The sequence below is a fragment of the Lotus japonicus genome, chromosome 3, assembly GCF_012489685.1.
Source record: "Lotus japonicus ecotype B-129 chromosome 3, LjGifu_v1.2".
In the NCBI taxonomy this organism is placed as follows: Eukaryota; Viridiplantae; Streptophyta; class Magnoliopsida; order Fabales; family Fabaceae; genus Lotus; species Lotus japonicus.
In genome coordinates, this window is record NC_080043.1 from 20,070,809 (window position 1) to 20,090,840 (window position 20,032).

The 20,032-nt window shown below is 36.9% G+C and overlaps 1 protein-coding gene, 1 non-coding gene and 1 pseudogene across 2 annotated transcripts; 1 reads left to right on the plus strand and 2 right to left on the minus strand.

Annotated features, from left to right (window-relative positions):
• Positions 1 to 8,326: 8,326 nt before the first annotated feature.
• Positions 8,327 to 12,562, minus strand: LOC130749141 (uncharacterized protein At2g29880-like; annotated as a pseudogene).
• On the minus strand, positions 9,885 to 11,187 carry LOC130743741 (protein ALP1-like). Its single transcript, XM_057595968.1, has 3 exons — positions 10,759 to 11,187; positions 10,432 to 10,657; positions 9,885 to 10,354 (listed from the first exon to the last, which is right to left on the minus strand). Exons 1-3 carry the CDS (start codon positions 11,185 to 11,187, stop codon positions 9,885 to 9,887), a joined length of 1,125 nt encoding a protein of 374 aa, XP_057451951.1.
• Positions 12,563 to 12,894: 332 nt separating the features above from the next.
• Positions 12,895 to 12,965, plus strand: TRNAG-CCC (transfer RNA glycine (anticodon CCC)). Its single transcript has one exon. It is a non-coding gene; the product is annotated as a tRNA-Gly (tRNA).
• The last annotated feature ends 7,067 nt before the right edge of the window (positions 12,966 to 20,032 follow it).

Sequence of the window (20,032 nt, forward strand, 5' to 3'; positions counted from 1 at the left end):
TAATAGCCAATCATATATTTAAATCCATTGTTTTTTAACAAATATGGCTCACTAATAATTTTCAACGCAAAGCAAGGAAAACTACTCTTCACAATTTTCTCCTGGTTCCAAAAATGTTAACAAGGGGAAGGAAAGCGTTTAATGTGACAAAGAACCACCTCTTTTTCATTTTCTATAATCTATTTCCTTAGTGCAATCTACTAATTTTTTAATCTTCTCTACTGTTAATATACACCAAATGTAAATAAAACGATATTTTAACATACAATTTATCAAGGGCAATGTCATATGTACTGATCATCGAAGATGAATTTATAGCAAGTGCTAATTCCTTTCTATTTTGCTTCTATGCATGTATAGGGGTATTTTTGTTTAAGTTAAACTATATGGTTAAAAGTTTCTACGAGAAGGACATTTTACAAGAAAATTCGTATTAAATTAACAGAAAAATAAATTTTAATAAGATGTCACTATTTAACAATGTAACTTTAAATTAAATATAGTTTATTTTTGCCGGATTTAAGGCTAATCAATAATATGAGTTTATGTTGTCAAAAAAAAATATAGTCTATTTTTATTTTCTTTTATTTTGTTTAAATTACATGGAAAAAATGTCCTATGGGAAAGAACATTTTAACATGGAAATGCTTTATTGTCCAACATAATAAGAAAATAAAATTTTATATATGATTTAAGTCTATTTTTCATAGTTTTTTTAATGATTTTAGGAGTAAATATACATAAAATTATGTGAGATCACGGGGTGTGTGGTATTTCATTTGTGTTGTGGAGTTGTTTTATTGAATGATTATCTTTGTTAGTTTCTTAATTTCATCAGGTAAGAATCTCAACAAATAGTGTTTTTAGCATGTCAAATTTGTATAAACCAAGGTATTGATCCATGCCTCAAACACGAGCAAATTTCACCATAAAAACACTAGAAAGATTTGTTTTGGGATGCACACGATTTGCTATTGCTTATCCTTCTAAAGGGTCCTCTAGGAAATTGTGTTTTTTCTTATGAGAATAAGATTTTCTATCGTGTACCTACTCCAAAAATCTCAAAGGCAATAGAAAGATTTGGTCTGAGGATGCACACAATTTTGTGTGGACGATGGTGTTAAGGAGAATAAGATAATGATACTTTAACATTTAATTTAATCTCTTTTCATTTGTATCATGTAACTCTACTTTTTTATGATGATTTTAATTTTTCATGTGGAGATTAATATTTATTGATCTAAATTATCTGTGTATAATTTTTTTTAAGGTGTGTAATGTGTATATTCAAAGTTTGCTACTTTTAATTTGCTACTTCTGTACATGACTTCAAATGAACAAGAGGTAGAATACATTTTTATTCAAAGTTTGTCATCAAATTTTAATTTTAATTTTTTTATGAATGTATGAAGGGGTGGAATCACGGTGTGGTAATAGAGACAGTCACCACCCTTAACACAAAATTAATTGTTACTTGATATACTATAAAAGATAATAAACTCCCTATATATTTCGGCTCGCATTTCTTAGATGACAAACTTCAAGTAGACTAATCAATATATATCTCTTGCACATTTTTTTATTATATGCAACTAAAGTAGTACTAACCAAATTAATAAAAAAAGTCTGATGTATTTCATAAATTTTGTAGGTACCCTATAATATTGGCTCAAACTTGGATGATTTGGTATAAACACAAAATGATGTCGTACTTTATGATTTATCTTTCACAATCTTGATTTGCGCTACTATCACATTTTTTTTCTAAGATTAATATGTGTTCTGAAGGCTTTATTGGTGATTTCTTATATCTATGTTTTGTGTTATTGTCTTCATGTTCATGAAGAATGTGAAACGATTTTCTGTTGATTTGGATCAAGCTTAGTTTATTTTACCGTGTGAAAACGAACTCGCATAATCACATTTATAAAGAATCTTTTTTCTTTTTTTTTTCACTGTATATTAAATCAGCTATTGTTTATTAGTCATCATTAAACCATCCCCTTATATATTTTGCAGAATTTGAGATTGAGTTAAGCAGTCTTTTTATTAGTTATTTTACTGTACGAATTTCAATCTATGCAACAAAAGTTTCAATTTAAGACTCTTTGTCCACTTTGCACATCATTTCCGACTCTTCTATTTCATTTGTTGTTTATTATATTTTTAATAATTAAAATGTTAATTGATGTATAAAATACAATAGACATATTCCCCGTGCAACGCGCAGGTAAAAATACTAGTTTCAATATTAAAATTAGAAGTCAAAATCAATTTTCCCTTACCTATTTGTTTTTAAAATAATGTGTGGGCATTAAATTGGTCATTAAGTATCTCTTTGACTTATTAATTTATAATTTGTGCATTTCTAACAAATATTGTAACATATATTGTTATTGTTTCTATCTATCTATATATTTATTTATCTATAATCTATCTAATCTATAATATAATGGAGAAGTTTTGGCAACCTTGAGGTAAAATAGTTATTCAACAATTTATTACACTACATTGAAAATTTGACTATGGTTATTTTAGTAAAAATGAAAATTATTCTCTCAGGTTCAATCACAGTTGTCCGTTTCGTAGCAATGACATTGTATTTTTGCATTCCCAAATGCATTCACTAAACTTAATTATAAAAATCAATGCATGCATTCATAGGGGGTCCTAAGAACCTTTCAATAGACCTTCAATATTCTTCAGTTTTTTAAACCTTCAATCTTCTTTAAAGCTTAAACTACAGGTATAAATACGTCTTTGCTCCATTCTTTTTTTGCCGGTTTTCTTACCTTTATCTTTGCTTTTTATTTGGTTTATAGTAGACTTGGTCATAGTCCCTTCAAGTTTGATCAAACTCTCAAATGAGGAATGCTCTTTCACTATACGTTTTACTTTTTCCTTCTATTTTATAATTTCTTTGTCTTTTGCCAATTTTTTAAAAAGTGATTGTGTCTATCAAAGCTTGAGCTTCTACTTTAGAATATCATAATTTGGTTTTTGTTAATTTCAGATTCAGACTGTGCGAGTGGAAAGAGGATAAATTTAGATTGTTATGAGGGAATAGGTAAAACAAGATAAATGTTTAAAGAAATCACGATTTGAAAGTTACTTAATAAATTTGTATTTCTTTCCTTTAAACTTTCATGCTTGAATTTACAAATTGCTATTTTATTGGGTGAAGACTCAACTTGCATCATTTTTTGGCGTGACTTTGAAACACAAACATAAGAATTTGTGTTTGCAATTTGGTTTAAATAATCAAAATAGAGGAACTCTTGCATCTGTAACTGAACTAGTTGGAAGATAAACTGAATTGACTAGGAAAATGCACATTGTGAAGGGTAGTTACTACAACAGAGACACACACATCTTTAGAAGTGTGGATTAAAGAAGAATGAAACAAACGACGGTTGAAGAATCCAACATTGCTCATTAAGGTTTTGTAAGTTCGTGGAAGAAGATTGAGAACTCTGGTGGCTCAGAAAGGCTGCATAGTGCATAGCCTATTATGAAAAACATAAGAGTATGGTAGACAATGAAAAAAAATTGGGGGAGGGGGCAGTGATGCAGAGAAATGTTAATTGTAAGACCCGTGATTTGTAAAATAAGTAAACTCGGTTAATTTCCCATAGCTTTAATGCTTGTTTTGATGTGATCTTTAAGACTAAACTTGTTTGATGGATTTTATTCAATGGTAATGATATTATGTTATTGATATCGAAGTTATTCTCCAAGTGTTTCATTCTTCGTCTGTCGGAGAATTCGGCCGCACTTCGGAAAACGGTCGAACCGACGCGTTTTCGCCTATAGCGCCTTTTGTCATCAAATTATTATTCGAGTGTGAAATAAATATTTTCCTCATCACTATGACGATCTACGCATAATTACGAGAATTTTGACTATAATATCGACCTATTGTCAAGAAACTCGCCCGGTAGTGTTTTCGGCTTGAAAACGAGTCGAGTCGGCTCGTAAAGGAGCCAATCACGAAAATGATCAAACATTTTACGAAGAGGGGGTTGATTTTTCAGTTTGAGTGTTGGAGGTAAAAGGAGAATAGAGTAGGCTCATGAACCAAGAGCAAAAAGCCTACTATCATGATAGGTTTTGCCAAAAATGGTATGCATGGGTAAAGGAACCAAAACCAAAAGCACAGTTCTTTCCACTTCTGCTTCCCTAGCCGTCCATCACCCTTTCAACGGGCCTTTCACTCAGTTTTTTGAATCAAAGTAAAGGAAAGGAGAAGAGTTAGAGAGATAAGTGAGTAAGAGTGTAGAGAGAGAGAAAAAGTTTTCTTCTTCATCTTCAAAAGGAAACCCTAGAGAGAAATCCTTCTTAAACACCTTCAAGACTTCATCTTTACCTCTTCCACTCTTCACAAAGGAGATAGAATTCAAGGTGGGGATCATGGTGATGGTTTCCAAATTCGAAAAGAAGCCATCTTTCTCTTCATATTTTCAATAATCTGAGTTGTTGTTGTTGTTGTGCTTGTGGGCGAACTTGTGACCTCTTTGGCCTCTTGTTTGTGAAAATGCTTTTGAAAAAGATTGAAGCTTGTTGTTAGGGCTTCAAGCTCTTGTGTTTTTGAACCTTATATTTCGAAAATGAAAAACCAAGGAAGGAACTACTCACCATGAACCTTTTTCTTGTTCAAAACGTTGAGTCTTGATGTTTCAATGTTCTCATGAAGCTAAGACTTCAAGAGTATGTCTTCAAGCTTGTTTCTTAGAAGCCTTGAGGCTAAAAGTTTAGTTTTAAACTCTCAAAGATCATTCAAAGTGTTGTTTCAAAACTCAAACCCTTGAACTCTTTAGACTAAGTTGATTCATGAGAAGTTCTAGACTTAGTTAAGAGTGTGTGTGATTTCTATGTGATTTTGGTGATTGAAGCAGTTAATCAGCATTAACTCCGCTCTCCAAGCAATCATTATATCCCTCGATTAACTTACACGCCGTTTCAAGAACCAATTAGGCCAGCGCGTGAACCGACGCGTTCGTTGCCTTCGGTCACCATCACGACGTTAGCCAGCCACGTCAGATACTTGATCTACCTCAAGAATCCCGCCTCTAACAATTTACTTGTCTCTTGGCGGATCTCCTCTATCTTTTCATATCCCATTTTTCTTTTCTTTTGTGTCACTACCTTTGCGCCTGGATTTATGGCGAGTTGGTGACAAATTAAGTTCGGGTCAATTCCTGGTACGTCCTTGATGTACCATGCAAACAAATCCAGATTCTCACCAAGTAGTCTCGCCAGACGAGTTTCTTGATCCTGACTCAAACTTGTCTCGACCTTGAGTACGCGTCCCGCAACTATTAAATCTTTGAGCGATTCAACCGGATGAGTTAATTCCTCCCTCATATCATCTATAGGATCCAGGAAAGGGTCGTCATCAGGGCCAACTTCAAACACACGATGGCCCTCCTTTGCTCCTCTTTCTTCGAAGATACTGTACAGCTCGAGGTTATTCTCATAACACCTTCGAGCCGCTGCGTGATCCACTTTTACCACCCCCACCTTTCCATTGTTGAGTGGGTATTTGACAGTGAGATGCGATATGGAGATACACACTGCTATGACGACGTTGTAGGAGGAGACACACATATGACCACGTATTTGACGTGTACCCGCTTCACGTTCTCGCCTCTTCCAAACACGGTTTCAAGTTCCAACCATCCCCATGCAACTACCTTTTCTCCAACGAAACCCATTAAGCTCCCGCTGCAAGGTTTCAAACTGGCTGGATCCAATTTGAGTTTCTCGAACGCATCGCCACATATGACATCTGTTGAGCTCCCTTGGTCTAACAAGACACGTTCAATGTCATATCCCGTTATCCTTAGTAAAACGACTTTCGGGTTATCCTCATGCGGGGCTATCCCCTCAAAGTCTTTTGACGAAAAGGTGATATTTAGATGATCGAAGCCATGTTGACCGACATGGACAGAGCTGACCATACGTGAGTATCTCTTCCTTGCAGAGACGGTCTCACCGCCTCCAATAAAGCCACCGGAAATGTTGCATATTTGCCCCAAGGGGTCATCCAAATCAGAATCTACCTCCTCCACTAGCGCCACCTCATTATCTGCGTGACTGCGTTAGTGTCAGTCACAAATTCCACCAAGTGACCCTTCTTGATTAAGTGTTCAATTTCATGCCTCAAAGTCCAGCACAGATCAATTACATGCTCATTCATCCTGTGGAAATCACACCATTTCTCTGGATCCATGTTCATCGGAGGCCTAGAGCGCTCCCTTGGAAACGAGATCAGTTTCAGGCGTGCCGCCTCTTTCAAGATCTCGGAGACTGGCGCGTTCAGAGTGATGCCGCCCCGTGCTGTTCCTGTTGCGTTAACTCCGGGTCGCGCTGAGTAGGGTGCTGGGCGATTTGTCTTTCCTTGATTGAACTTGGAGGCGGGACCCGAACACTTTGCTCCTTTATTGGACGTGGAGTCGTCACACATTTGCTTCTGGCGGTTGTTCTCCTATCCCAGTATGTAACTTCGCGCATGCACCCGAATCTCCACCCTGGATGTTATGAGGTGTCTCGTCAATTTTTCATTTAGGCATTCTTCTCTAAGTCCATTCTTGAAGGCTGCTACACAAACTGAAGGATCGGAGTCCTTTAGATACACAGATAACTCGTTGAATCGAATCATATAACTCTTTATCGACTCGTTTTCTCGCTGGATCACCGTCAATAGAGCCGCTATGGTCGCTTGTTCAGATCTGCTCGCTAAAAACTAGGACAAGAATCTCGTCGAGAACTCAGTGAAATCTACGATGGATCCTGCAGGTAGTGTGGTGGACCACGTCATAGCAGATTTCCCGAAGGTGGACGAAAGTAGTTTACATTTGACAAAATCATTTACTCCGGCGATTACCATCCGGGTGTTGAATTATACCAAGTGCTCCTTTGGATCGGTGGTCCCAAAATATGGCTCCAGAACAAGCATCTTGAGGTGCTACTGGATATCCACCTCCGTGATCGCCCCGGCAAAGGGCTGGAAATTGACCACCGTCGCTGTCGTGTGGCGATCGGACCCTTGGTGATTCGTCTTGTCATGCGTCAACTCCGTCACTTGAGCCTGCAAGGCCTCGTTTTCCCTCTGCATCCCGTCGAGCCTGTCTAGGATCTCTTGCAGACCCGGATTCACACTGGCGCTCTCCGCCATGTGTGGTGGTCCCTGTCGAATCGTCGTTGATCTCGCCGCAACTGCTGTTCTAGTAAATCCAGCCAGCTCTCACTCTAGTGCGACTTATGGGTGTTGTCGTCGGGCCCCACAATGGGCGCCAAAAAGTGTTCTTACACGGCCAAGGACCCCTCCGATCAAGGGTTTATGGTCTAGGGTTTCGAGCCACAAACGCAATAAATGTATACAAAAATGAGAACTTGTTTATTCAATGAAGTCGTAGCCTTTTATAGTGGGGTTGTTACATTTACCCTAATCTATTACATTTGGGCCTCATCCATGGTCTATTGGGCCCTGAAACTAACTCACACACTTAACTAAGCCTGGCTAGATACTTGTGCGTCTTCTGTGTACTCGCCAATCCGCGCTGTCCTAACCTTAAGGTCCCGTCAACTCCGTACTTGGCGGGACCTGTCTAGATTTATTCTTAAATTTACATATATGTCCATAGAAAAATGTTCACTCATGTGCATTGTTTTATTGAATTACTGTTTTACCCTTAGGGCCCGTTTGGTGGCCAGGATAGGATATGATAGGAAAGCAGGATATCAACAGGATATGATAAGAGCAGGATAGATTGTTATCCTGTCAAGCGTTTGGTGTGCACCAGATAGGATATACCCATATCCTATCCTGTGTTTGAGGTGGACTGGATAACAACAGGATATGATAAATATTATACTCAAATGACAAAATTACCCTTTAATGTAAATTAAATGTATATTTTTCCAAAATTATATTTTACACAGTATTTAAAATTTAAAATTAATATCTAAAATTATATCTATAAAAATGGTTTTTGATTAGTTGTATGATATAAATAATTTAATTATTTTCATAAAGGACACTTTTGTTTTATTTCTTGGAAAACAAAAGATATGTTTGATTAAATAGTAGCATAGGCTAAAAACTCTCTCAAGTGACTAACAAAGATTATAACCAACATACAAAAACAAGAGCAACAAATATTATAAACTAGTCCTAATGAAATTGCTCTCTAATAATAAAAACCAAAATAAATAAGTTCAAACAATAATTTGAGACAACATTATCAGCACCCCAAGGCACATCCAAACTTGAAAAACCATGGGTATTAAATAAGGATACCACAAACAGTGAAAATATAATGGATAAGTTGAATCATGTGCTTTTTATAAATAACATAAACATCATAAACATCCTCCATCAAAATAAAGTAACATAGCATAAACACCGTCCAACAAAATGGTGTACTATCCGAATGTAATAGAGGAGCAATGTCATCTCCACCCTAGAAATAGCATAACAAAGCAAAATAACATAAACATCCAACAAAATGGTGAACTATCCGAATGTAGTAGAGAAGCCAACATAAACAAAGCAAAATAGCATAAACATCGTCCAACAATATGTCATTCTCCAAAGCAATTACTCAAAGCAATTATATCAATGACTTCACAAACTTGAGACGGTCCTCTCCATGACAAGCCCAAAACATGTGCACACGATGAGGCATAGACATTATCTTATCTCCAGCTGCATAACGCTCTTGATCCGTTAAACCCATTTTCAGCAGCTCATCCATGACGCCCCTGGAATCATCAAACATGTCTTTATCAACTTTGAGGCTATTACTAGCCTCAGCCAATCTTTCAGCACTCAATTCAAGCCATTTTCCAAGAGTATTTCCTAATTCAGATATACTATTAGCAATCAGATTTGCTCCTCTGTTTTTTTTTCCTTGATTGACTTTCCACAAGGTCATCTTTTCTGCATTGTGATTTATTAACAGATGATGTCGGGGTCATCTCCACTCTAACATCATCAGGATCAGCTTGTTCTTCCTCTTCTTTATCCAATTCCTCAACAACATCTGCAGGTGAATAAGCTAATTTTCCAGTAGCACGATCTTTTCCAAAGGCATAAGCAAGCTTTTCAAGGAGTGGAATCCGTGCATTCTTATAATCTTTTGCATTTGGATGACTCTAAAACAACACAAAATGAAAAGCATTTAATTTATCACAAATACATTGTCAAAGAAAAGAATTCATTAGGGAGGAAAAATTATAAACACTAACCTTTATATACTCATTCCACACATCTTCACTATCCACCTTAATCATCTTCTTCTCATCATCCCAACCAAATCCACTTTGATTTAGCATATCATAAACAACATTATAAACTCCTTTGAGCCTCTTCATTGCAGATTCAATATGTGGTTTCACCGTAATACCACATCCAGGAAACTTCTTCTCTAATTTAGCCTCAGCCGCTTTCAAAGTATTTCCTTTGAATTGTCCATTTTCATATTTTTGACCTTGGTTAACAGCTTCAATCAATATGTCTAATAATGCTTCATCCTCATCATTAGACCATTGTCTACGATCTCTCTTTCTCTTGTTGTTTTGCTGGATGCTGCTTTCAGAGTCCATTCCTATGAGATACTCAAACTTTTATTCAACATATTTCAAAAAAATAATTAAGACATAAGGCATGAGTATGTCATAGGCAAACACAATGACACAAATTCCATAATGTAGTGCAATAAATACAAACAAACAAACAGATGTCATAGTTCATTATCAAAGTACACAAACCAAATACATAACCAAATTTCCAAAAACATAACAGACAAGAGTACACCATAAACCAGCAAAGTAACTCAAATTCCAAAATTTATGACAAAAAATACAAACAAATGCATGTCCTAATTCATATTTCTAGTAGCAACCCATTCATTCCACATCTGTGTAGCTAAATTTTCTCTCCAGGCAGACCACTCCTCAGTTGTCTCAATCGTACTAATAGGATCATTATGTGCCACATCCTCATTGTGTAATTGTGCTTCAAGTTCCAAATCTAGTTGTGCTTCCAATGGGTCGATAGACATTTCTCTTCTAATGAAATTGTGTAAGAGGCAACAAGCAATTATTATGTTGTTTTGGACTTTGAGTGAATAAAAAGATCGACTTCTAAGTATTGCCCATCGTATCTTTAACAATCCAAAGGTTCTCTCTATCATGTTTCTAGCCATAGAGTGCCTCATGTTGAAGAGCTCTTCTTTACATTGTGGTGTGGATTCACGTTTCAACTCACTGCGGTGGTAACGATAACCTCTATATGGAGCAAGAAATCCTTCAGAGTTCGCATACCCAGCATCCACGAGATAATAGTAACCTATAATAAAATGTGTCAATTTAAAATATTTTTAATTTATATAATCATATAAACTTTGCAATATGCAATGCTTTTACCTGTTGGAACTTTTAAACCATTTCTCTTAGAAATTGCATCTCGTAATATCCTTGAGTCCGATGCAGATCTTTCCCATCCGGGTAACACATATATAAACCTCATATCTCTAGCACATACACCTAGGACGTTGGTAGATATATCCCCTTTTCTATTACGATATCTTGGTTTATCAATTGCTGGAACATTAACTTCAATGTGTGTTCCATCTAGTGCCCCAAGACAGTTCTATAGAAAAAACCCAAATACAAAATGAAAATCTTAAAAGAATAATACACAACTATTGACAATGAAAGTCATTTCTTGATCACAATAGGCTAACATCATACCTTAAACCACTTCCATCTTTCATCTAAACAATCTTCTAATACAGGATCCGGTGCTCTAAGGAGTGATGCATGCACTCGTACAACGCTATTCAACACCTTATTAAAATACCTACTAATTGTTTCTCCCGACCGCTTAAAGAGAAACTTTATGACACGATTCTTTGAATGATGTGCCAATATGTGTAGAAACATAGCCACTTGTTCCTCAATTGTGACCAATCCATCCCCTTTCAATTTACCTTCATTACGGAGGAGAGCACATAACAAATTAAAAGACCTAATATCCATACGAAGTTGATCAATACATGTCACATCATCTTGATTGATCAATCTCTGTAATAACTCTCCTCTTAAACCTTCTCCACTTATAGGTAGTTGCCTAAGACAACTATTTTCATAAAACCATTGTGCAGAAGAGCTAACTGCCATTGCAATGGCAAAACAAACCCCCACCATCTGATAGAACGTAGTTTCCATAATTAAATATGTTAACATTCGACGCTGCTTTTGATTCATATTTACCCCTGTTATCAAGACACAATTATGACAAGTATAAACATAGTAAACTATTAATGTGAAGTTTATGGTTCTATAGGGAAAAAATAGCAAGTTAGTAAACAAAATGTTCATTTAAGGAGGTACTAGGGGTACCTCAACCCAAAAGAAACAAGGAAGAAAGGGGAAGAGAGAATAAAAAAACTCAAAAGACAGAAGAAAGAGCCACCTAGACTACCCTAAAACTCAACAAAATCCTACTGCCAAGAATAGCATGCCATATACAAAGAGTCTACGAAGCCTTAAAGCCAATGGGGTCTACAAACTCAAAACACAAATAGCAGACCCAAGGGAGAAAAAACTGGTACATTAACCGTGAACCTTCAACCATGTTCTTCTCAACATGAAACATAAATTAGGCTACTAAATGCCAATGCAGCAACCAGAAAAAGAAGGGGATAAATATAACAAGCTTAAATTTTAAGCTTGTGGTTTGGTGATTACCATGTGTACTATTAATATTAAGTTTGAGCTTGTGTTTAGAGCTTTTGATGTAAATTGCAGTAAAATAATTTTAAGTTAGAAACAGGGCAGCAAATACCAGCAGCAACGAGGCAAGATAGGGAGCAAACTACAAATACATTTGAAATCAATGGTGGAGAAGAACTCATATATAACAAGATTAAATTTTAAGCTACACCCAGAAATAGAAATTAACAATTTTAACAGCTCAATTGAAAATTACAGCAACTGAAATTTTAGGGTTAGAATTTCATTCATTCACATGGCAACCCAGACCACCATATCAGTTCAATAAATTAGGGAAAATGAAAGAAGAGAGGAAGAAATCGTTTTCCCCTTTCTGAAAAACCAAGATAAATAAATAGAAGAAGAAGGAGGACGCAAGAGGAGAAGAGTTGACATACCTGCAACAGGTGCGTGCGGCGGCAGCGGCAAGAGCGGCGGGCGGCAGCGGCGAGAGCGGCGGCCGGTAGCACTGGAAGTAGAAGAACGAAGGAGGAGAAGAGTAGGGCTTGCAGAAGAGAAGACAAATGAAACGCGTGAAGAGTAAGGAGAAGAACGTAACTTTTTTTCTTATCCTATTCGGTCCGTTTCTATCATGTGTCCCCCCCTAGGATAAAAAAAAAATAACTAAAGAGGTAGGATAGGATATGATAAAAGGATAAGCTATCATATCCTATTGGGCCACCAAACACTGGATTAAAACAGGATATGATAAGTATCATATCCTATCCTATCCTTTCCTGTTTACCAAACGGGCCCTTGTAAAAACTTCTCCTTTATATATTATAGATATCCACCGTTTTGGTATTTTTTTCATAAAAGTACTCGCGTGTGTATTAACACATGCTATTAGTTGCAAAAAAAAAAAACATAATATTTGTTGATTTTCATCTATCTTATGATATGTTTAGCATAATCAATTTTTTAGTTTCATTTTGATAAAAATTAAGATACTATATATAACAGTTCATAAATGACCGATAGTTTTTTCGAAGGAGAAAAAATAAATTAATGACCGATAAATACTGCTTTTGTGTTTTGATATTAACATTGTATTCTTTATTTTAATGGAGTAAACGTCTATATTATCATTATTGCAGTCTTCTACATCAACCAGCGCATCTGGTGTAGTGGTATCATAGTACCCTCCCACGGTACTGACCAGGGTTCGATTCCCTGGATGCGCATTTTTTGTTATCCATTTATTTTGTTTTATTTATTTATTCTAAGTTCAGCATATTCTGTCAAGTAAAATGACTCAAGTCAATTATGTTATAAATTAAAACATGAATGTTAAATTTTAAACTAGAAATATACAAGAGCAATGCTTCTCATTATCACGGCCAAAAGTAATGGAAACCAAGTGTGCTGAAGTGACAATTGAATTTGCCCCATACTGGACATGTGATGACTGTTGGTTGCTATTTTTTTCTCGAAAGCACAACTTCAACTTCAGTTATGAAATTAATTAATAGTTATGAGGCCAACCTTCTCAACAAATCATAGACAAGTTAAATCTAGCCAAAATAAGTCAATAAAAGTAACCCTAAATGCAATAACGAAACCAACAAACGAAAGGGAAAACAACCCAAACTAAAAAAACATGCCTCAAGTAAGTGTGTGTTTAGACACAATTGATTGTAATTTTAACACATTTTAATTCACTTTTTATTTTAAATTAAGTGTTAATATCTATTTGTACTTATATTAACAGGTATAAGTACTTGAATAATATATATATAGCTCAAGTTGTAAGAGTTATAAGACATATGAATTAGAAAATAGAGGTCCAGAGATTAATTCATGAGAATGCAATTTATTTTTTTAATATACTAAAAAATATTAACAGTTATAAAAAACATAGCCATCATTCCCAAATAAAAAAATGTTATCACGTAAGGTGGCTTATTTTTAATAAGGGCATCTGCTGTTTTGTTTGGTCTCTCTCTAGACTTAATTAGCTGTAGGGTAAGCTAATAGGCGTAGCTAAATTATGGCTATGACAGACTGTGACGAAAATCTACATATGGGGGGCGTTTATTATGGACCACTTTTTTGTGGTCTATAATTGCACCACCTCCTTTTTGACTTGCTATTGTAGGTTTCCTAGTTTAAAAAAAAAAACAAAAAATTCATATTTATTAATCACAAAAATTAAAAATGATAAAATACAAAATTAGGTTAAATCCTTCTTCCCAAAATCTTTCTTATCTTCATCATCAACCTCCAAAAACCAGGTTTCCAAAATCAAACCCCCTCAACCACCAAATTTCAGAACGCAAAACAGTAAAACACAATTAACACGGCTAAGTATAACATGACCTGAATGAAATGTCAGATTCATTATTACATCAATTTATGAGAAATTATCACAACCTGAAATTATTCCAAAAAAATTTTTCAGATTAAAATGAAACCAAATCCAGGAAAAACAAATCCTGGAAAACTGAAGAACATTCGAGACCCACAAACTTTGATGGTGAAGTCGAGACCCAGGAAAAAAAAAACCCAAACAACAAATCGAGACCCACAAACAAATCCCAACTTAGAGAACCCAGATCGGAGCTTCTATGACCACCCAGATCGAAACTTCTTGGAGTTGCATGACAATGGTTCTACATAACCCAGAAAAACAAAATCCATTTCTCAATAAACACCAACCAGCACAAACGAAACAACCCCCACCCTCAACAGAAACCCCAACCGAAACCCAAACCCACCGGAGCGTCATCATTCACCGGTAGGGATGGCAATGGGTCGGGTAGGGTGCGGGTTTTGCCAAACCCAAACCCAAACCCGAAATCAAAAACCCACACCCGCACCCGCACCCGAACCCGAAATGGGTGGTGAACTTAAACCCACACCCGAACCCATTGGGTTTCGGGTTCACCCGACCCGTACCCACACCCGCACACAACCTCAAACAAACAGCTGAACCCGGAAACCCGACCCAATCCAATGGTGCTCTCAGTTCTCCAAAACAGCATTAGCTTCATCCCTAAATATTTTGCAAAGAACTTCATAACTCTTGTCCATCTGCATTTGAGAATCCATAAAAAATGAAGAATGAATAGCAGTTTCTTTTACCATTTATAACAGCAACGTTTACACCTTTTAGGTGTGCAATATTAAGTCAACCAATGCAAAATCAGATGCTGCATCAATATTAGCCCAGGTTGAAGGTTAAAGTGTCATACTGGATTTGCTACATTAAGTAATATGTCATTCTTTTTATCCTAGGATTTGCAAAGAGAATACTCATTAATGGTTAAACATGGATTTTCAAATTTGTAATTAATCTTCTTGAATCCTAATTTCATGCTAGTATCTTGCTGACATGCTCCTTCAAAGTTCAAACAGAATAAGCTATTTATTAATGGCTTACTTACAAGAGAGCAGAATGAAGACCATGTGTGAATGCACACCACAGACAACTGAATATATATATGTTAATCTAATCATGAATGAACAGATTTTAATTTCACTATTTGATGTATATACAATGAATCGGAGGCCTAAACTACATACTCCAAAAGTGTGAATTGATAAATTGATCAAAGTTGTTCCGAACATCCAAATCAGTGTTGACCCAAAGTGGGTCCTTTCCATCCAATTTCCAATTACAATTGTTCCTAAACTGGAGCCTAATGGAGGGTTCCTACAGCTGGAAAATGGAAATCTAATCTCCAATTCTCAAGAAAACATATGACTTTGAATAAAACTAGACTATGATATATGCATGTAAGATTATTATAGTAGCTCTAGTTGGGAAGAGGGGAAATTAAAGAATAGAGAAGAGGAGATAGAAGACATACTTTTGTCATGAGAATCAGTATTGAGAATGGGAATAGAGCAGAGATAGGCAGCATTAGTTCTACTTGAGCACTAATAGCATGAAGAAGCCACTTTTTTTATCAAAATCATCACTTCTCCAGTGACAATTTCCTTCCTCCCTTCCCAGGCAGTTGATGCAGTCCTGATTGACATTATATTTCACCTCAAACCCCTCATCCAAACCTTGTTCCAGATCAAACAGAGGCTAAGGGGAAACGGTTGAAGGGAAGAGAGAAAACCTGAAGCGGAGGTGACGGCGGCTCCGTGGACGCTTGGACGGTGGCTCCGTGGACGGAAGAAAGAGACGGAGCGGGCCTGGAAGAGGAGAACGACAGCTCCGTGGACGGAAGAAGGAGACGGAGCAAGACTGGAAGAGGAGAATGGCAGCTCCGTGGGCGGAAGAAGGAAACAGAGCAGAACTGGAAGAGGAGAAGAAAGTCGTGATCTGAAAGTGGAGAAGAAAGCCGTGACCTCAAACCCTAATTCTATTCTAATAACATATATATACCTAAGGATATATCTGGAATTTCACTTATACAAACCGGGTTCGGGTAGGGTTCGGGTGCGGGTTTAGCCAAACCCAAACCCGAACCCGAAAACACTTTCAGCAATCGGGTAAAACCCGAACCCGAACCCATTAACTCGGGTTTTCACCCAAAAAAATCGGGTCGGGTTGGGTCGGGTGCCCATGGGTTCGGGCTTCTCTGCCATCCCTACTCACCGGAGCAAACAAACCCACCCCCACCCCAACCGAAACCAAACCCAAACCTCCTACTCCCCACCCCCACCCTTAACCTCAACCCCAATTTAACACCAGCACCAGAAAGGGGAGAAGACAGAAAGAAACAGATCGCATGAAGAAAGAAAGAAACCCAGATCGCCAACATCGTGGTCTCCGTACCCAGATCGCGCCTCTTTTCTCCGATTCGACTTCAGATTCGAAGAGAGGGGGTGAAGATCTTCAAGAAAAGGCCCTCCTTTTTCCATAAAAAAAGCTCCCCGGAGTTTTGGCCGGAAGTCTTCTCCGGCGGCAGAGCAGGTAGAGACGGAGATGCCTCCATTCGAGGTTGAAGGTGGGGTGGTGGTTGGGGTTTCGGTTGGGGTGGGGCTGAGGGTGGGTATGGTGGGAGAGGAGGGAGGAAGATGAGAAGTTCAATGAGATCTAGGGTTAGTCATGCCATTAATCAGAATAAATGATGAACAATTAATTAAAAAGATTAAGAAAATATGTTTTTTTATTTTTTTTAAAAAACCTACTATTGTGGGTCAACAGGTAGTGATTTAAGTTTACATCACACAAAACTGGTCCATAGTAAATTTTCCCGTTCTTGCATGATGACAGATTTTCCATACAAAAAGTTTCTAATCATGTTGAAAATTACGAAAACTGGCTAACCTACATCATGCAGATAGTTAGTTACATTCGCATTATTGAGAATAAATAGTAGTTTGGCCAAATTGCCTTAAATGTGCTGCATTCCATTTCTCCTATTTCATGTTTGATTGGTTGGAAATACTGAAATACCTTCCTATTAACCTGGTCTGTACCCACCGATCCAGCGGCTAGTTTGTTTTAATATAGGAAAAAAAATTATTCACTTGTTTAGGAACTTTTCAGAAGAGAAAGAAATGGTTGTTTAACATTTCGTTCTTTAAATAAGTAGTTGGTGATTTAAATTTCAACTCTTGTGAATGAAAAAATTCTTTCACAAGCCTCCTATCGCCTATTCCGCTGACAGTAACGATGAAATTAGTCTCACAATTACCGACTGTATGACTACATTAGTTAACACCAAATTAAAAGAGTGAGAATAATGACGGATACAACTAATGAGTAATATTATACGAAAAGAATATATATAGAAATAAGAAGATCAAGTGAGTGAAAGTAAAATGAATGAAAATTAAAATGAGTTGAATGTTGTTGGCGCTCATTGGTTATTTTCATAACAGCTATAAACAAGTGAATTAAAAAGACATGTTAACTGATTTATGAGCAGCTAGCCATTTGTCGAGACGGAGCAAGTAGCCAATTAGTGGACAAATACAAAGAGCTTAGGCATGAGGACGAAGATATTCCCAAGTATGTGCTCGAAGTCTAGGATTTAACACGTGGAAATTGGATATGGTTACATCCCTTAAATGTAGGAATGACTATTATAAGCTTGGGACCATCCTATACAAGGAAGACCAGTTTTCCAAGCTAACTAGGAGTGAGATCCGTGAACTCTCCCCGTGATTTGTAGTAGATTTGCATGGAATGAGGATGTGGGTTAGTGGTTATAGGCTTGGATAACTGTTATAGTCAGCCGTGACTCTCCCTATAAATATGGAAAGAGTTATCTAGGTCTTACAAAAAACTTCACGATGATGTGAAAATGAGTTTGAAACGTTAAGGCTTTTATGTTAGAGATTTCTCAAGTTGAGTTTTTAAACTAAACTATTTTGAATAAGTTATTCACCATCTCTTGATCTATATAGGTTGAGTTATTTTGCTTTCCCAAAAGTTGCTTTTCTAAGAGAAAAGTGATTTTGAACTTTGGATTTTTGACTAAGCTTCATTATGAAAGTTTTTGTAGATGAAAAGGGCTTTCTTTTGATATATGCTTTATGTTGAGAAGTTGTTGTAATTAGAAGTAGTTTTCTCCTAGAAGTGATTTTGGACCAAGGAAGTAGTTTTTCCTTACATTCTCACTGTCCTCATGCTTGTGTACTTGTTTTGAAAGAAAAATCTCATCTTGCTAATTAAAAGTGTGTGGTTGAGCCCTATGTGTATGTATGGAGGTTGAAACTTTATTTTATGAACTAGTAAGAATGCTTGATGATAAAAGAGTAATTTTTATAGCTATTGACTAGGTTTTAAGTTAGAAAAATCTCACCTTTGGACTTGGAATATTTCGTCCATGACAAAATATGAGGTTTAGGGTTTCGTAAGAGTTGATTAAGTGTTCTTTTTTTTTTGATAAGTCAAAGAATATATTGAAGAGAAGTACAAGGGGTACTTCAACCCAATACAAAGAGGAAGGTGATGAAAGAAAAGTAACAAGCAACGAAATATACAACTGAAGAAAACCCACTAAAGCTAATACTACCCGACCCCCTCCCCCACCTTGAAGGGAGATTTCAGGGAAAATGCCTCATTAAAACCTTACCAGGATAAAACCCCCTTGGGAAAACCTGGACAAGGAAAAAGAGTACCTAATCACCAAAATCAAAAGTAACCCTCCAAGGAGAACTAAAAATCAGAGCAAGAATTACAACAAGACAAAGTGCTCCTCGTCCCAACCCACAACAACCCATCCAAAGCAGTAAAACAATTTTTCAACTAAGAGTTCTTCCACTGAAAGGTTCTGCCAGAAGAATAGGGGACCCTCAACAGAATAATTTTGCCAAACTCCAATTCATAAAATGCAATCAGATCCTGGCCAAGCTCCACGACAAAGTCTTTAGGTACCATAACCAATACTCTTCAAACTAGAAAGCCAAAGCAAGATGAAGTGCTCCAACAAAAAAATCAGCACAGTGCGCAATGCAACAAAGCTCCCCTGCGTCTAGACCTCCACAAATTGCTTGTATCAGGACCTGAAAAATATACAATAACAAGTGCGAATATCCACCAAACAATTCATCAGCAAGAGTATAAGCATAATTAGTGCAGAGACTTGAGGCACTCCACTGGGTTGGAAACCCATTCATAGAATGAAGAGAGAAAATTATTCTCTTTAGTTCTTAACCACATCCACACCTTATATTGCACCAATTCCACAATTCGATCCACCTCCACCCTCTCTCCCCTAAAAACAGAACCATTTCTACATTGCCATATAGCATTCACTGCAGCGATCCAAATTAGGAGCAAGCTAGACCAAGCTTTCTTACTAGCCAGTAGAAGATTTTCATGTTGTCTAAAGTGAGACTCAGCATCTATTAACAGAACCGTCTTGATCCCCAACCAATCGTAGAGTTTCATCCATACCCTCCAAGATACTTGACAACTGAAGAACAGATGTTGGCAATTTTCATCTTCAATGGCACACAAGCCACACACAAGAGAAGAGTTCATTGGCAGAGCATGCCTTCTTGCCAAATCAGTTCTTGTTTGGACTCTATTAATTATCACCTTCCAAGCAAATGCAATCTGATTTGAGGGGGACCTTGCTTGCCATAATCTCCTAAATACTCGACTTTCCTCCGAGTCCAAGCCAATATCACCAATCAACTCCACATATGCAGACTTAACGCTGTAAATCCCTGAACCCTCCTTAATCCAACACCAAGAATCACTAGTCCCCATCTTTGGAGAGAAACTGCCAATTTTTTGCAGCATCTCCTCAACTTTTTCCACCTCTCTTTCCAAAAGAGATCGATTCCAATTAAATCTCCAGCCCCAGCTTCCATTTACCCGTAGGCCCATATCAAA